Source organism: Temnothorax americanus, unplaced genomic scaffold (assembly GCF_048541705.1).
Source record: "Temnothorax americanus isolate GAGA-0224 unplaced genomic scaffold, ASM4854170v1 Scaffold18, whole genome shotgun sequence".
NCBI classification, from domain to species: Eukaryota; Metazoa; Arthropoda; class Insecta; order Hymenoptera; family Formicidae; genus Temnothorax; species Temnothorax americanus.
Genome location: NW_027509318.1, coordinates 2,387,687 through 2,412,699, shown reverse-complemented (window position 1 = coordinate 2,412,699; position 25,013 = coordinate 2,387,687). Strand labels below are relative to the sequence as shown.

The 25,013-nt window shown below is 38.3% G+C and overlaps 3 protein-coding genes across 6 annotated transcripts in view; 1 reads left to right on the top strand and 2 right to left on the bottom strand.

Annotated features, from left to right (window-relative positions):
• Positions 1-5,498: 5,498 nt before the first annotated feature.
• Scaf6 (SR-related CTD associated factor 6) lies at positions 5,499-11,589 on the bottom strand. 2 transcript variants are annotated; one of them, XM_077403819.1, is made up of 8 exons: positions 11,345-11,589; positions 10,265-10,435; positions 8,974-9,634; positions 8,813-8,884; positions 8,157-8,556; positions 7,682-8,085; positions 7,172-7,537; positions 5,499-6,802 (listed from the first exon to the last, which is right to left on the bottom strand). In XM_077403819.1, the coding sequence occupies exons 1-8, from the start codon at positions 11,361-11,363 to the stop codon at positions 6,508-6,510; spliced, it is 2,388 nt and encodes a 795-aa protein (XP_077259945.1). In that variant the 5' UTR covers positions 11,364-11,589; the 3' UTR covers positions 5,499-6,507. The 2 variants fall into 2 exon arrangements, with proteins under 2 accessions (XP_077259945.1, XP_077259946.1); XM_077403820.1 differs by lacking the exon at positions 11,345-11,589 and adding an exon at positions 11,040-11,316.
• A 1,586-nt stretch (positions 11,590-13,175) lies between these two features.
• Positions 13,176-16,221, top strand: Eif3g1 (eukaryotic translation initiation factor 3 subunit g1). Of its 2 annotated transcripts, XM_077403686.1 has the most exons (4): positions 13,176-13,351; positions 14,020-14,094; positions 14,444-14,896; positions 15,184-16,221. In XM_077403686.1, the coding sequence occupies exons 2-4, from the start codon at positions 14,073-14,075 to the stop codon at positions 15,594-15,596; spliced, it is 888 nt and encodes a 295-aa protein (XP_077259812.1). In that variant the 5' UTR covers positions 13,176-13,351; positions 14,020-14,072; the 3' UTR covers positions 15,597-16,221. The 2 variants fall into 2 exon arrangements, with proteins under 2 accessions (XP_077259812.1, XP_077259814.1); XM_077403688.1 differs by lacking the exon at positions 14,020-14,094 and having other exon boundaries at positions 13,180-13,351.
• Positions 16,222-16,380: 159 nt separating this feature from the next.
• Positions 16,381-25,013, bottom strand: part of Dbx (homeobox protein Dbx) — a 32,926-nt gene continuing 24,293 nt past the window's right edge. The window contains exons 4-5 of one of the 2 annotated variants that reach the window (XR_013256563.1): positions 17,140-17,453; positions 16,381-16,843 (exon numbers count right to left, since the gene is read on the bottom strand). Coding sequence is in view for 1 of the 2 variants with exons in the window: in XM_077403680.1 (XP_077259806.1) it covers positions 17,211-17,453 (243 nt within the window). In the remaining variant the exon portion in view is untranslated. Of the gene's footprint in view, positions 16,844-17,094; positions 17,454-25,013 lie in introns of those variants that run through there. The other variant, XM_077403680.1, reaches the window with a different exon arrangement.

The window sequence follows — 25,013 nt, the reverse complement described above, 5'->3', positions numbered from 1 at the left end:
AAAAGCTGTAACTTGGCGGGAAAAAACTTCTTTCCAATGAGATTGCGAGCTTCCCTTTCGTCGCGCTTTTATTTCTATCTACGAGAGATGTACGTGGATGAAACAAGTATTTGTACGCACCACGTTTTTTTATTTGGAATTTTTGGAAAGAAGACTATGTGATTCTATAATGCACTTTAAATATATTAATATTACAATGAAAGCGATGCGTGTTCCGATGAAACACATTGCAGTAATATTTTTTTCTACGTGAGGCGTGCAAGCCTCACCCCTCTTTATCAATTGTGTATAGAATTCCTGGAAAATATCACAAATCACTCGATCAGAATAATTTCTGATATCAGTGTTTCAGATCGCGCGATAAATTGCGAAAACATCTCTTACACCCTCGGTAGTCTGTCTTCACTCATTGTTTGCGAACACCGTTATTGTTTCTATTATTTATACAATACTAATAATATACTGTTTCAAAAGCAGCAACGCATCCATACGCGTCACGCTTCAACCTTCTCTGTATATTTTAGAGAAATGAACGGTAATTATAATCTTTTTCCCTGGTATTACTCTTTCCCTCCGGGCAGAAATCAGAAGTTTCGCGAACGAACGACTTGAACTTCTTCCCAGAAAGATAGTCGCGTTGCAACGAGCGGGTGCAACAAGCGCGTCGTAAAAGATCGTCGCACAATTAACGACGATTATCGCAATTAGCGACGATAATAGCTGCGATAACTCCTGACTAACGTAGCTATATATATAATTAAGCGCAAGATATGTGGCACAAAACGGAGCAGCGTTAGTTAATAAACATGAGATGCGAATAAACGATACATATTTAACTGTCCAAAGACAATGTCTTTTCACCTTCTGAGAGATTTATAAAAAAATTCTCCTCCCCCTCTCTTCTCATACCTATCTCTTTTCTATATTGCTGTAAAATATTTTAATCCATTGCCTCATATTCGGTTCTGTCCATTGCTTTATTTTCTCTTCTCGATCACTGTCCATCTTTACCTCATTTTTTGTTCCATTAAACTAATTATCTGATTTTTTATTGTCACGTATTTTCCATTTTCTTTTTAACCGAATGAAGTTATTATTATTATTATATTATTCGATTAAGTTTATAAAATCCTTGGAAGAGACTTTATGTGCTCCTCTTTATCTAAATTTGATAACAATCTTAACATTTAAAAATATACTAGAATACGCATTCTAGTTCGCATTCGCGTAATTTCAACTCTTTTGCCAAACGGAACACGTTTCCTCGAGGTTTGACAATGCTTGATATTTCGTTGAATTTAAAACGGATTAGCGTGTGGTCGCGAAAATGAAAAATGAGCAAAGTGAAACGGTCGTTCCATTGATAGATTATCGCGCGCTCTCGGCATGGCCGCGGAGTCCGTAAAAGGAATCGAGTGACGGAGAGCCGTGACCACCGCAGTTAAAACTGTCGCCAGACTTGCACTTCCGCCCTAAATACGCGTCTGAAGTACGAGATCCGGTTCTTACGTGACAGCCACGACGAGGTCGCCCGTGGTAGAATGCGATTTAGTTTTCGAAAGTAGGTACGGTCGCCGCGAGTAGGTGATATCTACTGGCACGTGTTCACTTATCTGACAAACGACGGCAGCTGCCACTCAATGTCATTCTAAAAAAATACTTCTCTTAATTCCAGCAATAAACGGCGAATCGAAATTTTATGTCTCATCTTTACGCCGTAAAGTTTTTAAAATTTTTCCCATAATGAGAATAATATATCTGTATCTTTTAGAGGTAGAGAATCAGTTTTTATCAAAATTGGAGTTAATACTTTTTCCAATAGTTTATCCAGGTGTAATTGTTTATCTAATGGTAACCAGGAGTTTAAATTGTATAATAAAGGGTCTTATTACTGTCCATTATTACTAGTTCCTTAGATACAATGATTAGGAAAAGTCGTATTGGAAATTTTTATAGAGATATTAAATCCTGTTTTCTCTAAATTTCTAATAAGACCATTCCTCCAAAGTACATATATATTACCAAAATTATAAACACAAGTTTGTGATAAAGTGATCATCGGGAATAAATGATTGAAATTATTTAATGGGCGTTTTTGAAAGAGATGGTTTGAAAACATTTTTCGCGTCTCTATTTAAAACAATTAATTAGAATTATTTTAAAAAATTAATTAAAATTGTTTATTTAAAAAAATTTTTTCAACAAAAAAAAAAAAGGAAATAATGCGTGTCAGCTGCATATAGAGTTGTTGTTTATATGGCACTGTTATGCAGGCTACATTCGCCTTGGAGGTCGCAAAGATTAGCTCTCCGTGAGAAACTGATGTATTCTATGCGCGGCCATAAATAGCCGACGATATAAAACCGGCACCATTGCTCGCCGTAAACACGCACCATAAAATTAGATATCTGCTTCATTAATGATGCGCGCCGAAAGGTCAGAGGGAGCAGTTTGAACCCCCTTCAGAAATGTCAATTTGCGTTGTACCGGTCGCTCTCCGGAGCTAATACATATCGTGTAACCGTGGACCTTCCTTTGCGAGGCCGTCACTTCATCTTCTTTTAACTATAATGATTCTAACAACGTGGCAGCATAAAAATTCTCGAATAAAAATACAACAGCGTGACGATACGTTCTCCGACAGGAAAGCCGATACGAAAAATTTGATAAAACGCGGTCCGCCGGGAAAAAAAAGAAGTGCCGCTCCCTCAAAATTATCAGGGGATCGTCACTTCCGTTCATCTATTTTTTCTTAGGCAGTGCTTCTCGGTAGGGCGTTTTTCTGCGACGCTGCGATTTTTATCCCGCGCTTCCATGAACGACAAGCTCGAGCTCGGCTCACGGAGCCGCGACGACGTTCCAGGAAATAACGCCTGGCCGTCCATCGGCGCGCCAATCCGTCCGTCCGCCAAACCGTCGACGTAATCGCGGCTTCTTATCGGCGCCCGCCGGGTATTTCTTTTCGTGCCCGGCGTCACGTTTGCCTCCCCCGAACGTGCCGCAACGGTCGCACAGTCGCACGCACGTATCGCACGCACCGCACGCTGAGCGAGCGCCTAGGCGAGTGGACCCCACCGCACATCTGCCATTTTCTTTCTCTTTCTATCACGTCGCTGTCTCTCTCTCTTCCGCTCAACGAAAACTTTCTCTTTTAATATAGTCAGAGAGAAACCTGAGAGAGGAATCGTTTGGGGAAGTTTGGGAAAATTGTTTAAACATTTGAAAAAGAACCCTAAGAGCAAAAAGTCGACTTTAAGTCGACTTCTACCGAAACTGACTTGGCAGAAGTCGACTTTTTTAAGAACAAAAGTCGACTTGAAGTGAATCGAAATCGAACCACTACTCCTGGTAGTATTAAACCCTTTCTTTTGGACATTCTGTATATGGCCCATGACTTGGTAATGCTCCCAGGTGTCGTCAGCAGCGACGGAACAAATCGTTTCAGCTTAGGGCACACTTGACCCTCTAAGAAGAAATACGCGAACCACTTGACACCGTCCACGCCTTACAGAAAAGTATTACTGATATTTGATAAGAATGTTTTAACTTTATAAATATACTTTCGGCTTCGAATTGAAAATCGTGCAGTCACAATTCTCTTTTGTTATTATAAAAACTGACGCTCACCGTACGCCGGAAATGAGATAAAAGTTGTTTAGTTTAACCAGATCTATCACCCTTGACACTACAACCGCATATACGTCTTGCGACGTACTTGCGTAGTTTCCTCCACTTCTCTTCTCTCCTTACCGACTACTGTCTATTTCTGCCAATGTATAAATTAACTTTAATCTCGGTTTAACTTCCTCTTTTCATCTTTTTCTAATTCTTAGAACTAGGAGGAGATAAAAAGTGAATTAAACCGAGATTAGAGTTAATCTGCATTGGTAAAAATTGATATGTATGTACATACATCATTTATATACATGAAAATAAAAGTTAAAAAAATCCAAACCAGGCATTAAAATTATGTTAAAAGTAAACAAAAGAAAAAAGAACAATAATTATATCTTACGGTAAGTGATTCAATGACTTTTAAATTGATAATATACGTCTGGTAGACGCGGTACACGTGTTTCTCAATCATTAAAAATAAAAGTTATAGCGTCAGGATTAATAAGTTTATCGCCACTTTCGGGTATTTCCTTGCATACGAGTATACAAAATGTATCAACAGTTAAATCCTATACCCAGGCAATTTTACAGTAATATTGTAAAAATCTTGTAATATAACTGGACTGTTACAATATTACTCCAATATTAGAATATTCTGTGTGTTAGCCAGAATAGATATTAAGTACATTTATATTTACATATATAAGCATAAATCACAAGCGTTTTAGCATTGTTAATTTAGGCGCCACGATACAACAATCTGAAAAGAAAAAGAATCAATAAAATATATTGTGATTGACCTATAACAGTTTGATTTTTCATACAATCACGCGAGCGCACGCATACACAATTTTCATAAAAACTCGCACACGTTTCTCCGATAAACTTATACATTCTTTTCAGAGCGTTTACTATTTTTCCATGCGCTCGCGAAAATGTGATATATCATACTCGTTCGACGCACGAAAGATATATTTTTGTTTCGCGCGATAAGCCCCGCAGGCCAGGCGGGTTAAAGAGATTCTGCGCAACTTTCGCATATATCTCGCACGACGGCGAAAAGAATTCGCGGGTGTTGTGGCGTGGCAGCGCGGCGCGGAATAGTCGGCCGATCATCCGGCTTTGTTTACGTCTCGCTCCCAACGTGACGGTCGGGGGACCGCCGCTATCGTCACGAGAAAACCGGTTCGCCGTTGGATTTAATCGGTTTCGATATCAGCTGCCGCTGGGGGAGTTCAAGAAGGCGACTCGCGATTAACTTGTAGCCGGTCACTCCGCCAAGCCGTTCGTAGCCAGTTAAACGAGGCTCCACCGAGCGTTTTTTCTTCCATTCTTTCAAGACTCTCGTGCGCGCACGTGACGCGCGATAAGAAGACGCCTCTGTTACGAGCCTCTGTTGTCGAAGAACGCTCCTATTACGCCGCGTGATATTCTCCTTTCAATTAGAACAGTTTTGTCTCGCGTCACTTTTATCTTCCTATTTTTTCTCGCGAGAGAGATTCTCACATGGTTAAATTATCGCGATGTTTAAGATTGTACAGACACGAGAACGAAGTACGAGCTGTTCTTGCGAATTTTAACAAAGCAGATTATAACAGCGTGAAGAAAAAGAACGAGTAATAAAATTAAGAATATAAAAGAAGGAATGAGCTTCGCTTTTTGGACGATCTATGGTTTAGGTCAGAGTTCAGGCTAGAATTCTATTTATAATTTTATATGCGCTGTGTGATACAACATTTAAAGAGAAATAAAATATATATTAAAATGCATATAGGTATAAATACATCCAAACGGATAGCATGTAAAATTATAGAGAACTCTATCATGAAATCTAAAGCGAATTATAAATTATATAAAGTGGGCTTAAGAATAACACAATGTGATTGTAAATATAAAGTTACTTTATGTGATGTGCATGTAGTTTATCAAAAGTAAATAATGGCGAATGATGTGTCCCAATGGAATTTTGATTTTGGGATTAACCGATTTTTCAAACGTTCTCTCCTTTCCTTTCTCTCTTGATAATATATTTAATATTAGGAAGAGGAAAAACAGAGGAAACAGCAAACGATAGCGATGGTTCGCATTCGCTTTCGTAATAAATGTACAGTTTTTATTCTTGAGCTATCGTTCAATGTATCCAATATAATCATTTGTTAACTTACTAAATACAAGTATTTTTATTCCTCACGTGTTTCTTACGCCCATGCTATTTTACGGCACAAAACGAATTGTACATCTGTACATACTGTGAGTTACATTAACATCTCAGTAATGGATGAAAGTGGAACGCGAAATTTGTTTAATCCTTATGTATGGAATATAATTAATAGGACCGAAGGAAGTTGATTGCGCGTTTCTCATTTTAAATTTCCAATATATAAAATTATATAATTACAAATCCGATTGATCTCTTACATCAAGCTTTTGTGTAACAAGATTCAGTATTTATTTCAGCATCTTTTTGATCACACGTTAAACTTGAAACAAATCCTAATCACATTCATAATTTTATCTATGTTAAAAATTTACAATTTAATCCCACACAATACTCACTAATTGTCGTCGAATTGTAAGATTGTGATTAAGATAGCTCCTGATAAAAATAATCAGTGCAATTTGAATGTAAAACAATCAGCGCCCACCTGTGATGGCTTAAAATTGGTGACATGTGCAATAAGGATTCAGAATTAATGAAAAACAACTGCTTCAGAGTCAAAAAAGTACGTCGATTTTTTAAATTAGCCCTCATAGGCGATAGCACAAAATCCTTTTGGAATTGCGAATGGATGTCCAATGCAAAACGAGAATGTTTTTAATATCTCGTGGCTGATACTTGCCCCATACACAAAGTATCGTGAACATTCGGAATTTTCGTTTTGTCAATGGCGTTCAGTCGCGATCCCCTCTCTCCTCAGCTCGTTCTTCCGCCCTAGCTTTCATCCTCGTGATGAACGCTTGACCTTTGTTCTTTCGGAAGGTCTCGTACGGATCGTTCAGATTGATACCGACTCCTTTGTACTGATCGTTCTTATCACGAATCTCGCCTCCAGAAATGGGCGCCTCGATGCCCTGCTCGTTCGCACCGAGACCAGCACCACTCCAGCCCATTTTCTTGAGTAATTGATGCCCTTTATTACTCTCGTCCAGACTAATCTCTTGTGGAGCTTTACTGTAAGTGGAGCCACTGAAATAATATAAAACAAAATTTTTTGTAATAACACAATTATTTATATAGAGAGTCGATGGATAGGATAAAGATATGCAAAAGAAACATTCAAAGACAATTACATTTCATTGTAGTTTAAAAGAAAAAAATATTAAAAAAGTTAGTGAGAACGCGTAGCTTTGAATGAGAGCGATCGACTTGTAATCAGAATCCCAAATCCGATCCTTGACCTTCATCTCATATATACTTTAGTTTTGTAAGAGGTTGATTGGGGAGTTGAAAATTATGAGTAAAGGAATTACGAGATTAAATGATAATTCATTTTCGGAACATCATATTTCTATTCATATACCATATTTCTACATCTTTACAAATGTTAGTACTTACAGAAAACTAGGAGGAGTTGGACTTCTATCCTGTCTATCCAATCTTCTATCGGGACTGCGATCTTTATTACTATTCCTTCTCCTTCGGCTCCTATTAACGTGATTGCTGTTGCGACTATTGCGTCTGTGATTAGTTGCGGGCGATCTCGATCTACTTCTGCCTCGCGATCGCGATCGTGATCTGCTGCGCGATTTGCTCCGGTAGCGTTTCTTTGGCGGACTAGGGCTTTTAGATCTCGGCCGTAAAATCGGCGACGGAGATTTAGACCTCTGCCTAATACCAGCCATTATATCCTCTTCTTTACGCTTGCGGGCGCCATTTTTCGCTTTGTAGTACTCATACAATCCCAATTTCTCCCAACCATCACTGCAAATATAATTGAAATTGTTGTTTATAGAACAAGTATGTATGTACAAAAAAAGTAATTTCTATATTTTTCTATGTATCTTTTCAATACATTCTTTTTTATAACTTATATACGCATATTATATATATCATTTCCATATTTACCTATCTCTAGGAGAATCATGATTTGGTGGTGCATAAAATGCTTCGACAGCTGCAACTAAACGATCACTCGGTGGGGCTGGTGGTGGAAGTCTTATAGCGTCTGGATCCAATGGCTTGTATTCACCATCTTCTAACTTTATTAGAGGTACCATCAAACCAGCTGGAAGCTCAAAATAAGGCATGCTAGGCATCAAATCCTCCACTGAAGGTTCATGGATGACAGGCGGCGGTCCAAAACCCGGCGGTGGCTTTGAGAAGTCCGGTAAAGGGACATTGCTAAACGGCGGAGGTTCGTTTGAGGGAGGGACATTCCATCCTGGTGGTGGTTGACTGAAATTCACATCTGTACCCATTGTGCTCGGAGGACCAGAATGACTAGGCGGTATTGGCATACTTTGCTGACTCTGTACAGATAAAATTTTTCATAAATATCTAAAAAATAAATAGGTAGTTTAAAGAAAGAATATGGCTCTACCAATTGAGGCGGTGGTGGCGGCGGCGGTGCTTTCAATTGCTGATCTATCGCCATCTTTTGTTGTTCAATATTCTGGATCTGTCTCAGTGCATGAGTGACAAAAGCTTGGTGTTGCGCTTGATAATTATCGAATGTCTGTTTCGTCGACGCTGTAATAGGGGTAATCGCGGTGGCGTGCTGCGCCACTAAATTAGCTTGGTACTCTGACCAGGATGCGCTCGGTTGTTTCAACTTATCTATGATGCCTTCGTCAAAATAATTATTCTTTGATTCCCACAAACTTAACAGCTTATTTAGTTTATTAAGCTGTTCTTCGGATGCCGCTAGTGAAGTGTTACAGAACATGGGAACAACAACACTTTCCATTGCTTTGCGGAGATCCATAGACTTTTTTCTTGCACTAAGGAAGTATCCAATTATATATCTTGCGCATAGTTAGCGATATCGCATTTTAGTTTATGACATATCGCTGATTATTATAAAATTGTAAATATAAACAAATATAAATTGTATTTAAAAAATCAAAAGAAACTTTAGCAGTCATAGAAACTATATTGGAATTATTTTGGGGATTACGGGAATAAAAAATATCCAAGAATAAAAATAATCTATTTTGATTTGTCATATACATGTATAATACATGTATCGATACTAACCAGTGATGTAAAACGTCATTCACCAGATAAATAATGTGCAACTTATGGCTGAAAGTTGTCCCCTGAATTACTCTGAAAAAGAAAATTTAAATGGAGATAAAAACGTATATATATAAATTTTCATACGTAAACATGAAACATATGTACATGTTAAAACGTACCTCTTCAGTAAATGATCCGCGACAACTTGATTGCTCTGCGATGTAAGCGAATTTTGAAGTATCCAGGCCTTTCCCGCGCTTATGCTATCCTTTGTGCAGCTATCGATGATCGGTTGTAAGACCGTGTCAAATGCAGCCAAGTCTGTGTTTGTGTTTTGCGCACTGTTCTGTAAAGCCTGTTCCTGTGCCTGCCTCACAGCATCCTCTACTCTTCCCTGCTGTTGTGCCATCAACGCAGCATGCTGCGCAGCCAGGTTCTGTTCCGATTGTCTCACTTGTTCCTGCAACGTCGTCTGCTGCGACTGTAGATTCGCCAACTCATTCCGCAGCCACGCGGGCGGCCCCGCGATGTTAACCGCTTGCGCGACTCCGGCGATCGGCGGATTCACACCTCCTATGGCGCCGGAAACCGGTCCAATCGGCGGTCCTGCATTTCCCGGCCCTCCGATCTGTCCAGGCAAAACGGGACCGCCTTGGCTCCCGACCTGGGGCCCGATCCCGACCACCGGATTTATTCCATTGTTTTGCGTACTCAGACCGGACGCAAGATTGACGTTATTCAGTGGCTGCGAGACGGCGCTTGCGGCTGTTTGCTGCTGCTGCGAAACGTTTAAACGTGGGTCTGCATTTTGCATTGGATTTATTCCTTTTTGCTTTAAAACTGTAAACGAATGACGGTGGATTATTGTGAGATGCTGAGTCCTTGTCAATCGATATTTGAAAAATTTGTATACAAATAGTTCGATTGTTTTTTTTTCTGCGAAGTCTTATCTTCTATATCGGTGCGTATAAGAAAATTCTTGGGCATTTACATGAGAGAAGTATAGTATCGGAAAACTCGGTAAATCTTTTGGGAGCACTATACTCTTTTTTTTTCTTTTTTTCTCTTTTTTTTCCGCATTTTTACAGTACTAAGATATATTACAGGGCACGCTATTTTGGACGGGTGGGCACGTATTTTCCCCACACAGATTGAAGCAATACATCGACAATGTACTTCACGTTAGACAAACTCCAGCAAGAATCTTAAAACTACATCTTCTCAAAATCGCCATTGCCAAGGAATGCAAGGTGTCTTTAGTGTAAAAGTGTTTCCGCTTAACAAATAGCAATCCCAAAATCTTGAGAGGATGATGGAGAATCAGACTCTGTATCGCTTTTCAAGGTCATTCCTTTGCTGGTTGAGTAAAGCATGGCCTGTTTTTTTTTTTTTTTTTTTTTTTTTTTTTTTTTTTTTTTTTTTTTATGCCTCTTAATCACAGTAGCTGTTAATGGGCTATGTCCCACTTACTGGCTTGCTCTGTAGTCACTTTGTACTGATAGTAGTTGAAGTGCTCCCCCCCAAACAGGAAACCGAACTTCGGGTTGTCCTTCTGCTTGTTTTTCGTCATCTGTTCGAATTCTGGCCCATTCCGTGCGACAAACTGCGCCAGTTTGTCTATGATGTTCCGCAATTCGGTGTCTGAATGTTATGAGCAAGAAAAAAGAACAAGAATCAGACCCAAACTAATATCTAATGAATTTTAAATTAGATATATGATATATAATCTAATAGCTATTCTAATTGGATCGTTACTTCATATTATTTTGTCGAAGAAGTCATTGGAAAACGCTTAAAGTTAAAACTGCGCAAAAACAAATAACAGAACATAAATAAAACAACGCAATACAATACATATCGTCAATAAATAAACAGTGCTACCTATATGACAATTAGTAAAGTTTTCAGGACACAAACTGCAGTCAAAAGTGAAATACAACTATATCTACGCAATGAATATTCTTGAATGAACACTCATCTGTAAATAATACGTGCGACCATTTACAATCTTAAATATAGAGCAACCAAAGCCCCAAAAAAAATGTCATAGGTAATATTGTTTATTCCACAAACGATATACAATATTGTAATTACTGCAAAAACAAAAAATATAACTTTAAGAAAATTGACAAGCAAACATCATTAACATGTATTAATTATTCGTAAAGCCTTTTTCAATTAACATTTTTATTTCCTACGTTAGAAATACATATGTGTGATCTCGATATAGATTTTTGCAAGTAACCTAGCGAGCGAATCCGGACACCAGCGATTTGAAAGTGTCACCGCACTACTCTGTTCTCGTAGGAAGTCGCTCAACCAAACGGAACAGCGAGGTGGAAGCAAAAGGCACATTTTATGGTTAATATGCGGGAGGATACGGATTAATTAATTAAAATACAAGCAAGAGAGAGGGAGGAAGAGAAAGAGAAGGAAAAAGAGAGAGAGAGAGAGAGAGAGAAAGAGAACGGGAGGTGCGACGGTGCGAGGAACGTAAACGAGAAACGCGTGCGAGAGAGCGCGCCTGTGCGGCCGGATCGGCGTGCTCACCTGCGGGTGCCTGGTCCATCTCGGAGCGCGGGGACCGGGGACGCTCGATCGTCAACGGCTCCGTCAAAGTTGCGCCGTTAAAACGTTACGTGCACGTACCGCGCATGAAAACGGGGTACCGTCTCGTGGTGCATCATTCACTCACGTCAGCGGACCGGACAACGCGCTAGACGTCGCCATTACAACCTCGCGGCTCGCGGCGGCCGGCAGGGCCGCCAACCCGTTTTGGGCGTCGCGTCACTCGCGTTCTCTCTGAGGGTGCCATTACATGGAGCGCGGAAACGCGGAAACGCGGAAGCGCGGAACAGAATAGTAACTAGATTCCGCGTTTCTGCGAGTTGAGTCCCGCACGTTTGAACGGAAAAGCGGAATCCGCTATTATCGTGTATGTACATGTATGGCTGTGTTTCGATATTCACTGCCAGTACTTAACGCAGCCTATGTATGTACCCTGGCTTGCATATAAGATATACTTCATAATGGGTGCGTTCAGCCGATACTTTGCTGGCCTAGCAATCGTGAGCAGTCGCTCGTTTTCGCTCGTTTCCTCTCCTTTTAATCCATTGGGTCAAAGGAGAGGAAACGAGCGAAAACGAGCGACTGCTCACGATTGCTAGGCTAGCGGAGTATCGGCTGAACGCACCCAATAACCATCAACATGATGTTTGGATCTATAATATTATACTGCCACTTTTATTAAATAATAAAGTAATAGAAGAGTATGTGTAAAAGCTTTTTTTTCAATGTGATTAAACAGCTCCGAAATTTGATGGAGTATACTGTATCCGCGTTGACAACGGATTTTGACGCGTTCGTTCCGCGAGTTTGTTTTTCCTTATATTACATGGAGCACAATTTGCGCGGAAAAGCGGAACAGTATAGTGACAAATAGACATTTGTATTCATTTCTTAAAATTGTGTTCACTTAATTCATTGCAATTTTTATTAATATGCTTATCTTTTCAGCTTATCTATTGAATACAAGCATTTTAATCAATAAATACCGTTAAAAATTAATATTTTATAATTCTCCGTTCCGCTTTTCCGCTCAAAATATGCTCCATGTAATATTAAGGCATTCAAAACAGACGGAACGGATCGACGGAAATTTAGTAAATTTTGTCTCCGCGCTTCCGCGTTTCCGCGTTTCCGCGCTCCATGTAATGGCACCCTGAGCGCCGGCCGCCGGCACTTCGATGTCTCTCGCGCATGCGCGGACCGACATTTTTTAGGGTCTGTTCTTTTTAGTTTGAAGTGTTTGAACCTCTTGCATGGTTCATCTTTTTCTCTTCCTTCTTGTCACGTTGGAGAGAAAAAGAGAAGAGATGAACTGTCCAAGAAATTCAACTGAAAAAAACAGGTATTATTTAATATAAAAAATTAGAGTATTTAATATAAAATAAATATCTACTAATTTTTAATATAAAACTTAATATTATTTAATATACTTTTTGAAATGCTGTTATTAAATATATAATAATAATTGGTGATCGCGCATACCATAAAGGACGATAAACCGTCGTATTAAGATACTTACAAATTTTAAAACATATTAATTATACTCTGTTGCTTGCTCCCCAAATATTATTTGTTTTGTTTACAAAATTTTCTATAAAGGCCTATTGTCTCGTATTCGGATTTTTAAATTGATATAGGAGAGATACATATATATTATATTATTATTTTATTTGAAATAACCCTATTGGCTGCTGGACGCATGTCGTATTCATACGAACCGACCCATCCCTTCATTCCGTCATATTTCATGGCGCCGATGTCGGCGATGTCCGCGTGCGAGGGGTTTCAGAACTTGATATCCAATATATATTCGAAGACGTCGCGGCATCGTGCTCCAGGTGCTCCTCCATTTTGATTTTCCACATGGATGTGTAGACGTTTCATCGGCGGTTTGCGCTTTATTTCGCTGCATCTCGTTGTGTTGTGACCTGTTTTACGATCTGGATCGTCTGTCTCTCTCTCTCTGCCGCAAGCTATCTAATTCCTACGGTAAGACATTCAACGACAAATTTACTCCTCCGACGCGGCGTTTTCTTTTCTCTCTCTCTCTCACTTTTTCCCCGAACATATCGAGTTTATATATGCAGGGTTAGCTGTATCGACAAAAGCGTGACATGTGATCTTTTATCTCGACTCTTTCGTAGATTTTACGGCCTTGTTTATCGAATATAATTACCTTATTAACAATTAAATGAAGCGTGAACGCGCAATTAGAAATCTTCGATCGCCCGTGCATTATAAAATAGGTTAGGTTAGGTTAGGCGGTTCACATCTTACGACACAAGCAGCCCTGATCTGTTACTATATTTTATTTTTTTACATTTGCAACATTAGGGCTCAGACAATGAGAAAAATAAGGAATAAGGCATGTTGCATCTCACTTTATAATGTACGTGTACTGAAGTGAGATGCGACATTCCCTTATTCCTCATTCCTTCGTCTTGTTCCTTATTTTTGTCATTGTGTCTGAGCCCTAACATTACATTTGAAAACTACTTTTAAAAAGTATCGTTACCGAGTTTCTCAATCGACTGATATTCGACTATAATTTAATAGACTTGGCCTGTAAAGAAACGTCTCCGAAATGTATCGTTATACTTTTAACATGCTGGAAGGGGGATAGAGTACCGTATAATTTTGTATCTAATTTGTTTCAGCGTTTGTGTACATTTTCTGGCTCTAATAGAGTTTTGTTTATTATAAAAATAAGATGACCGACAAATCTTTAACGGGTTAAGTATAATATTTAGGTGCTTATATCGATGCAAATAATGTGTAAAACATCAGTTATATCTTGTAGAATGTTATATTATATATTCAAATGTTCTTTAAAATTATACATAAAATGTAAACGCAAGTCTATCCTTTAGGAATTATAGATCATTTTAAATTTAACGTAGATTTTAAGCTGCCTTTATAATTGCAGATAAATGAACAGAGCAGGATAACTTCAAATACAATATTTTTATGGAGAATTGCCTAAATATTTTAAAACTTGATGTTTGCACATATTGCACATTTACATGCTTTAAAACTAGTAGGCGTACATATTTAAATATTGTAATACCGTATAACTTTCAGAGATGCCAGTTGCGCAAAATGAAGTCAAGTCCAGCTGGGCTGATGAAGTTGAAGAGGAGGGAGGAGCGTTGCCCGCGCCGTCGGAAGTCTACGAGAATGGTTTCAAAATTCTCACCGAATACAAGTACAATCAAGACAACAAGAAGGTCAAGGTTGTACGCTATTATAAAATAGAGCGGCGTATAGTGTCGAAAACGATTGCGGCGCGTAAGAATTGGGCAAAGTTCGGCGATTCTGCTGACGACAGGCCGGGACCCAATCCAGCTACCACTGTCATCGGTGAAGATGTCTTCATGCAATTCATATCCAGCAAAGAGGAAGAGAACAAGGTCGAGGAGGACTCCCTGGATAAATTGAAAAGCATGGGCGACAAGGGAGTGGTCAAGTGCCGTAACTGCAACGGCGATCACTGGACGTCCAAGTGTCCGTACAAAGATACTGTTCTCGCTGGTGGTAAGTTATGTTGCGGAAGTCGATTGATATAAATACAAAATTTACATAATGTATATGCTCAATTCGACTCTTGGTTGGAGCGTCGATTGACCGATGAGAGGGCAATGAGTAGTATTTTTGTTGAATTTGTTTCTAAACCCGGTCAGCGTGGCCAGACGCTCGCGAGAAAGTGCGTTTACCCGCGCGCGGCTGGTTAGTGTGGTGCCGCGCTACCGTCTTTTGACAGGGACACCGCAATGTGAATGAATGGTATATGTTATTTATTTTTTAAAATTATAACTTTTCAGGAAAAGTACCAGACGACAAGAAGCCTCTCGTTAATGCGGGAGTACCCGGTGCAATAGCTGAACTTAAACCACAGGGCGGCAAGTACGTGCCGCCTGGTATGCGCGACGGCGGCAACAAACGCGGCGACTCGATGCAGATGCAGAGACGCGACGACACGACCGCCATACGTATTTCCAATCTCTCGCAGAGCACCACGGATGCGGATCTGGACGAGCTTGTGAAGCCGTTCGGTTCCGTAGTGAAGCAGTTCCTCGCCAAAGAGAAGCTCTCCAATCTCTGCAAGGGTTTCGCATATGTACACTTCAAGCACAGGGCCGATGCCGCGAGAGCGATCGCCACTCTGGATGGTTACGGTTACGATCATCTCATCCTGAGCGTCGAGTGGTCGAAACCACAAGTTCAAAATAATTGAAGCGATTCGAAGCGTACAACAGGTGCGGATAGAAATGTGAAATTGGTTTGATTACAACTGAAGAGAATCCCTATGACAAACAAACTATTTGTACGTAAATCTATGTACATTCTTACGATATCAGAAGTAGGAAGACAATTAGGGGTCTGTATTCGTCTCATTTAATTCTAAATGTGAAAGTCGGATTTTCATTCAGATATACATTTATTTAATGTAATAATACCGTGTTTCGTATCATGTAATCGTGACGTGAAAATTTCTGTTTATTACATTTAGCGTTAAATGTGTGGCGCGAATACAGACCACGAATCCTATCTTTATTTTATATTTTATGCACTTAATTATGTAAGTATATAAATATGTAAATGTATAATGTACACATATATTTACTAAATAAATTCATAGTAAATATATAGCAAAAAAATATAGACATAGTAAACAGGGAAGCTTATTCTTTGTTATAATTTTATTATCTTTGTTTCTGATATTGCAATGTACTTCTAAATCTATTAATTCAAAGCTACTCTGTTTACTCGCGTGAAAAATGATTACATCAATAGTATCATACTTTGTATCCTGAAAATCTTAATCTCGATTGAAAAATATATTGTAAATTCTTGCGCGACGAATTGATTTCCTTAACTCCCGTGCTCTTAATCACGGACTTTTAAGAAAATGTAGAAAAATGAAAATCATTAATATATAAAATCCACCGAATCGGGATGAAACGATGATTAGTCGGATCTGAAACTTCATTCATACCTATTGACGATACAAAAATCGCTTAGCATAGACAGTTTTATTTCAATATATTACATAGATTATATTGAATCACAATGAATGTAATTACATTTGGATTTGGCCGCGCGGCCGCATTATGAGTGGACTTAGGTACATATTTCCAGAATCGAAATGTTACGTCTAATACAACCTTACACAATGGCTTATAGAAGACTCCTCAAAGGTACATCCATCGCGCTAATTACAATATAATACATCGGTCTTAATTTTCATTCTTATCCTTCATTTGTCGTTCGTATTTTCTGTTTGCTCGGCGGGATCAGTTTGCGACGACACGCGTTGTTATCAAATAATAAAGCCACAACTCGGGGAGGAGGAAGGGGGGAAGTATTGAGGACAAACCGGTGACCGCTAGACAATTGAAGATTATCGTTGAAAATTGTCTAGGACACCCTGTAACAGCCCGATTATCCGCGAATATACAATCGCCAATAAAGATCAGCCAGCTGAAAAAAAAATTATTCGATTAAAATTAGCAAAACTAAAATTAACAGTCGTCTCTCTTTCGGACTTGCTTAGCAATATTTATCTCGCACGCTTCTCGATGTAAAATAGATCGCGAGAAGAAATGCATTATTCTCCACAACGGTAATAAAATTGATATTAGAATTGCGATAACGTACGAGTGAGAAACAAAATTCAGTTAAAAATTCCGAATTAATTTCCGCGATTTTTCCAAGCGCCCGTCAAATCTGCGTTTCGCTTTAAATCTGTTTTTTTTTTGGTCCGGGCGGTAGCCTACTTGGTTCGCGGATTAAGAAAATTGTCGTCGGAGGGCGAACTGGGGATGCCGGGTCCAAGCGGCGAGCTTCATCACGTGACATTGATCTCCTCGTCCTCCTCGTTCTCCGTTTGCTCCTCGGGCCTCTGCGGGCTCGTGAGCGGGCTCACGTCACTCAGGTCCATCCTCGGCCGATCCCCGTCGGCGTCGCTCAGATCCGGATTGGGGTTGTTCTTGTTCGGTAACGTCTGCTCGCGCGAGCCGCCGGTCGCCAGCAGCTCTCGCTCCTTGCTGTTCCGCCACTTCATGCGCCGATTTTGAAACCAGATCTTCACCTGCAAAAATTCAACCCCGATTACCAATTTGCAATGAAAATCGCGGACGTCTGAATTGTTTGAAAGAGAGAAACATATCTCATTCTTTTACAGAATTTTATTCCGCTTTTATTATATCTTTGATCTATATTGTATGACTATATCATCTGATGTATATGTCCGGTTAAATTATCAACTATTTTTCATTTACGTCCATGTGTCTATACAATGTCTATATAACGTCTTCTTTCCGTCATCTAACTGCCGTAAAATATATAATTCAAATTTTGACAAAATCCATTATAGAAGATCTGTAATTCATATATAGAATTCCATTTATAATTTTAAGTCTCTACAAAGTCCGTTTTAAACTATAATTTAGTCTATAAAATCTATAATTTTGTCTTTAGATCTGTAATTCGTTTTAGAGTTTTATTTATAATTTTATATGCGGCATTTTTTGAGATATATGCGTGTAGGTATTTTGATATATACATATATTTTTCATTTTTTCTGATTCTTAAATGTTTTTCGTCTCTCTACACGTTTATAAAGTTAAAATTATATCTTCAATTCTGACACGAATTATACCGAACGGACTTGATACAAAATATTTGGAGAATAAAAATACACAGCATGCAAAATTATAAATAGAAATTTTATCTGGACTTTAACACGAATTACAGATTGCGGATTCTCACTTTAACCAATTTATAATTAGCGTTAGATTTTACAGAATAAAATTCTATTTTCAATTTTATACGTCTCATGTATTTCTCTCTCTCTCTCTCTATATATATATATATATATATATATATATATAGAGAGAGAGAGAGAGAGAGAGAGAGAGAGAGAGAAACAGGTTCAATAACTCAACTTCAACATTTTCATCAAACTAAATTCAACAATCGCCGCAATATCATTCTTAAAATGTATAACGTCCCTATTTACGTTTAATCCATGAGATTTTTCCGGCACACTTACACCGCGTGAGCTCCAAAGATGATTGCTTTTACGAAACGACACACGTATCTTGTACGGCACATCAGAGCGCCTGTGTATGTAATCGTCAATCGAGGAAGAGGGAAACGGTTACTTTCCCGCATTAAGGAACCGCTGAACGCAGGCCAACGTCAAACGCACACCGTGGCACCCCCGAAAGTCTCTCGCCCACCCTTGTTTCCCGTCCGCTACGCCGCCCCATTAGCCACTTTATTATACGCGTTCTACCTAGAGCGAATCGTTGACCCCGGGTTGCGCGGATTGATCTACCTAAACTGCTTTCCGAATTTTCATTCGCCGCCACCGCCACCGCCGCCGCCGCCGCCGCCGCCGCCGCCGCCGCGGTGATGGTGTGTGCACTTGACACCATCACGCGGACCCACCACCTTCGGGGGGTCCGCGCTCGCTCACACGAATATACAATACTTCGCGCTGCCCCTGATTGATGCCGCGGGACGTGGATGTTCGATAATTCGCCAGACGGTTTCGCCGAACGTCAGGTACGGAAGCCACTTCCGTTTAAAAGCGATTGCAAATCCGCTCGTTTTGGTTGTGCTTTTCGCGCTTCTTCGTTATTCTCCCCCGAAGCCAGAATACGGAATCATCAGAAGGGGCGATAATATTTCATGCCGGGGGTATATATAGGAGAGAGTTGTCTAAATTTTATTATACTTAGGGGAGAGTTGCCCCCAAATCGTACCACTTCAGATATTTCTTGTTATATTTCTCATTTGGTACTAATTTGCAAGTTAATATTGGAAATTGTAGCTTGACGCTTGAAACACCTTTATTACGTTTAATCTTTCGCTAAGAACAAATTAATTTATTAGAAGCCTTCTTGTGACACAATGTGAAAGGTATTTAAGCAACCAGTTTTAATTAAATAATTATGTTAGTCATAAAATTATAAATAATATGATAAACAAATGAACGTGAATTGCCAAATTCTATTAGTACGATTTAAAATACATGATCTATTTTATAAAAATATTGATTTAATTTTTATAAAAGATTCAACATTTATTTCTATTTTAATTGCAACACGTTTGGCAACAAATATATTTTTATAGAAATACAGGAAAACTGCATTGTTAAATTATCATCAGCTACAGAAGTTACATTAATCGTATCTGATTTTTATAAATGTTTGTGTAACCCACAAAATAAGATCTAAGAATAAGATAATCTGGGAATTTTCTGTCTATGTTACTTGTTGCTCATTTATTTCACATTAAATGCTATTTTATATTCAATAACATTCAGTAATGAGAGAGAGATGAAGCACAATTTATGTGATCAGTACGCACACACACACATTAGGCAATTCCCTCCTACGTTTTATAAAGAAAAAAAACACACACATATATATATATATATATATATATATATATATATATATAGAGAGAGAGAGAGAGAGAGAGAAAAGAGAAAAACTTCCATAGTATCGCGCGAGATTGTATCCTGATAAATATATTAGCCACATCTTGTAAGTCCACTTTAGGCAATTTATAATTCGCGTTGTTTCAGAATTCTATTTATAAATTTATATATTTTGATGTATGTGTTTTGATGTGTTTTAATATATGTTCGTAATTCAATTCTTTAAAAAGATTTTTTGCGTTACACGGCGCGTAAAATTATAAATACAATTTTTCTGAGTTTCAACGCGAATTATGGATCGTCTAAAGTGGGCTCGAAATAAATTCACTACGTGAAAAATCGAGAATAGCTGAATAACAACGCACTTAAAAATCAGATTGCTTCACGTGTTATAAGTAATTTTATTTAATATCGTACGCATTTCCAATTATCTCTGCAAATTAATTAAAAATGTCATTTCTATAAATGGAGAACTGTGGAGAGCGCCCGAATGTCTCGTCCCGTAACATCGGGCGGGGCACGATCTTCTACGATCGGGCGAGGGGGATGGAGAGCGTATATCGGTCGCTCTTTCGCCGCGCATAATTTATAACTTATATAAAATAACGTGTTCTCGACATTCAAAAATATTATTTTTTTTTCCCCGAAGTGTTTCACGCGCCGGCGGACGATGGGCCGCGGGATGAAACGCGTACGAATTAAAATTTTCGACACTTTGGCAACGTATATCTTTATTCGGCGCGCGCAACGCATTCGGCCGGGCGCGGTGCGTGCGTTTGACACCGCGCACTATCATTAATATACCGACCCTCGACCTAGAGAGATTGAAATTTAATGTAATTTATTATTTTTTAATATATCCCATGAAAACGTTTTACGCGGATATTTTTGATCCACGCATCCCCGCCCCCCCCTCCAACCCTCCCTCCCCCTCGGCCGTACTTCCCGGTCACTCTCGAGGGAGGAGGCAGGCGTGTGCGTTTGACACCGCGCGAGCTAAAACGGGTTTTGACGCGTTAATGTGTTTTTCCGCTTTATAGCGAGATCGGCCGGGGGGATCGGCCGCATTGAGAAAGGAGTCACGGCCATGGAGCGCGCTCGTCGAGCAGACTTGTTTACACGAAACGCCATTCAAAACGCGGACGGCCGCGATCATAATCGCATCGTTAATCGCCAAGCTCTGTAATAAAGGCAGCTCTCATTCCGCCCGCTTGAAACAGCGCGATTCATCCGCGTTTAATTATCATTATTAATTAGGTATATATACGTATATGTACGCGCGCCTGTTGACCGTTCAAGCGCTACCGCGCGATGTCGGATAGAGAGCTTCTAATAAAGAGTAATTATTGTAATATCTGCAGTAATTACTCTTTATTAGACTCTTGTAACGTAACTGGGTGGAAAATATCAGAATCCCGACGTGACGATGAGTGAGAAATTTTATTGATATTGTTATAGCAATAAAATTCTCATAATATTATTATTTTAATTGTAAAATCCTGCGGATCGTAAAATGAAAGCTTTAAGAAAAACATGGTTTATTATGTTAAAATATTGTTAATTAAAAAAGCATGGTTTGTTATTAAAACATAAAAAAAAATAAAAGAAAACGGGCGATGTATGTGTAAAAGCAATTGAGGGGGTTGCTTTTGAAGTTACAAAGTTTTTACTACGATCGCGATATTTCTTACGAATTAAGATCGTCATGTTGACCGCGAATCATATTACGGGAAGACCGCGCTCGTTAAGTGCCAAAACACGTAATAAAATCATTAACATAAACGTATTCGTACCGCGCGCGATATACGTCCCGGCATCATTAGAGACCTCAACGCGACACTAATAATTCTATCAATTACATGATTCGTTTTATCGGTGTAACGCGCTGACTCGCCGCTCGCCCAATTGCGTGTCAATAATATTTGTAGCATTTATACCTAACGCTTGTAATATTGCAGAATACGCGTTTAACCAGAAGTCAATCACAGTTCACACGCACGTAGTGCCGAAATCAATTCATCGCGAATTACGGTGAATTTGATTGTAGTTGCTGATAGAAATCCGACCGATGAAATTTCATAACAAATATTAAATTTCACTAGTGGCAAGAGATAAAGAAATCTTATATAATATATACGATACAAGTATTACAACGTAGAGGATATATAAACAATTTATGCGCTGAATGAGTCGTTATTATTTCAATGTTTCCACTTTTTAATTACAAAATATCTTGATAATCCTCAAATTAAATTACAATTAAAATATAAAATTCATGTAAATCTGAATTCAACATCTCGTCATATTTTTCTGTATCTAAAATTTAATTTGCGAGAATTTTCAACCTCTACACAATCATAAATATTAATGATAAAATTATAACCAATTTAGCACGAGTCATTGAATTTGATGGTTGCTGACAGAAATTCAAGTACCGGTGAAATTTCGTAACAAATATTAAATGTCACATTAGCGGTAACAGATAGATCTTGTTATATAAATATTAATATAAAAAAATATACCTATATAAATTGTTATTATATACTATTCCGACGTTGCAAATTTTTTATTCTAAAAATGTTAACTCTTGAGATTCTCAAATCAAATTGTTAAAAAATCAAGCCATTTATCAAATCTCAAATTTAAAATGCCTTAGAAATAAAAAAAAATTAAAAGAAGTAAAGCCTTTTAAAAAGGTTATATAGAAATTTAAAAGGATGGAATCCTGTTTAATGTGAGTTCAATTTGCCAGACATCTGGTCGTTTATGTTTATGCAGTTTGGAACTTACAGCTGTTTCGTCTATTCTAATACCTTAATTAACAGACCATGTTGTAAAACGTGTGAAAAATAAAGCAGGGGAAAAGTGGGGTCAATTCAGCTTACGAAATATTGCGAAAGTTGCACCCGTATTTCTCAATATAAATATCAAAGAATAATCGGTAAAATTGTTATAAAATTATTTTACAAAGTGTTAAAAGTTTTCTTGACCGCTACAGTTTATAGCTGACCTTGTGTTTGCAATCAGACGGACAGCGTGACTCCTGCCGGTAGACAGCATTCTATAACATACCTTCCTGTCGCTCCCAGGGGAGCACGGTCCATTTCAATGCATAATTAATAATTCAATATTTATATTCAATTAATTGACTACTACTAGTAGACACATACTACTAACATTATTATTGAATTAATAGCATTTTAGAGAAACAATTTTTCAGAGTATTCTGTTTTATAAAACGGAAACTTTAACAAATTATAAATCGTTATGCGGAGATTGCACGCATCTAGATAATACTTTATTGTGGCTCTATATAAAACAATAAATTTTACAACATCTATCAACATATAATTTCAAATTGTGTGCACGTATTATGTGTATATATATATATATACGTGCATTCATATATATATGTATGAATTGCAAGATTGAGTAATGTGCAGAGCAACGAAAAGTAACGTATCAACCTTTTGTTAGTAATTAATCAACTTGTGATGCATTAAATAAAACATTTGACATTTACTTTGTTATGTTAAATATTTCATGTCTATTTAATATATATGTGCATATCTCTCGCCAAGTCCAGTGTTTATTTTTTTAAGCATCCATGTGATATCACATGGCTCTTCGCCGACTATAATTCCCATACACGAGTAACGACACTGGCGCGATAGTAGTGGCTCTTTACCCAAAGGATTGAAAACTTAACGGGAAAGTTAACTGTATTCGTTGCATGTGGACGGACACGAGAAATATCTTTTTTATCGCCTATTCATTCACTTTCTGTCATAGGCGCCCTTACAACTTTTTTTCGAGGAGGGGAGAGGGCAGAGTGCTATAATATATACTTAGGGGTATACCATTTTTGTTCAGGTTGTGAAAGACTGGAAGTTAAGAAATAAGATATTTAATTTGGTATAAATTATAAAAATTTTACAAATTATAAGTACCTATTTGAAAAAAACGATGAAATATAATTATTCAAAAAAGGCAAATTTCAAACTTCTTGAATTCTTTAACTTCCAGGGAGTTTATTAATCTTGAAACGGGGCAAAAATTGCAAAAGTGAACAGATTTACTAAATTAGAAATAAAATCGTAAATACTCTAGTAAATTTCATAATAACCCTCAGAAGATAATGTATCATTTGTCGATCGAAAATCATTCAAAAAAGTAAACAGTTCTCCGAGGTTCTCAATGTTCCCATGCAAATGGAATTGTTCGATTTATATAAAGCTCTGCCAGACAAAAGGTCAAGAGCTAATCTTGCAGTCATTTTTGTATTATCTCATAATTGAGTTTTACTGCCGAGCAATTTTTATATGCGTAATTGTAGGTTTATCGCCGTGCACGCTGTGAAATTAGCGCGAGAACAATAAAATTCATAATTCTCATATAATAGTGTCCGTATTTAATGAAATAAACGAATACAAAAGATTACTTTGACAAATCATTATGGTTACCGGAATAGTTATTACCGAAAATATATGTTTAATAAATTAATAAAACGAAGTGCTTCTGAAGAAATTTTAAGAGCTAAATGCAATATATGTCGCTACATTTTGTGTTTCGCGAGGTAGATAAATTAACAAACGGCGGTACGGTAATTGTGCGTCGTAATTGTTACGACGGGTAATTATGCGTCGAACGCCAAAAGGTGAGAAAGTTATATTCGCCGCGACGAATTAATTCACCTATACTCGCCCTGCAAATTTTCATATACGGCGGGATGTATGCGCTTGACACCATGTAGACCCTAACGATCTGACGCGCTAATACACTCTTTAGCTCTAGGGTGTTACCCACGAGAGAGACCGTGCTCCGTTTACTGACCGTTTACTACCTCCAGAATCCTGCGAGAATGTGTGTGTGCACGCGCGCGTGCGCGCGCGCACGTGTGGGTGTGTGTGTGTGTGTTAGGTATATTAACGTAAGCAACGCGTGTAGAGTTTTAGAATATTTAACCTCTTCCTGTCTAAAGGTGGTAATTTATGTATTTGCCAAATAAGCTTTGAAACCTTCCCACGCTGCGATTGCGCGTTAAATTATCCTTAAACGATGTAATGTACTTCGCTCCCGCGGTGGTAATTTTATATTAAAAAGGGAATTTAGAATCGTCCGATGTTTAACAGAACCTTGAGCAGGCAACGAATCTCTTGCAGATGTTGAAATTAAGGCGCGTAATTTTTTCCCTTAAAT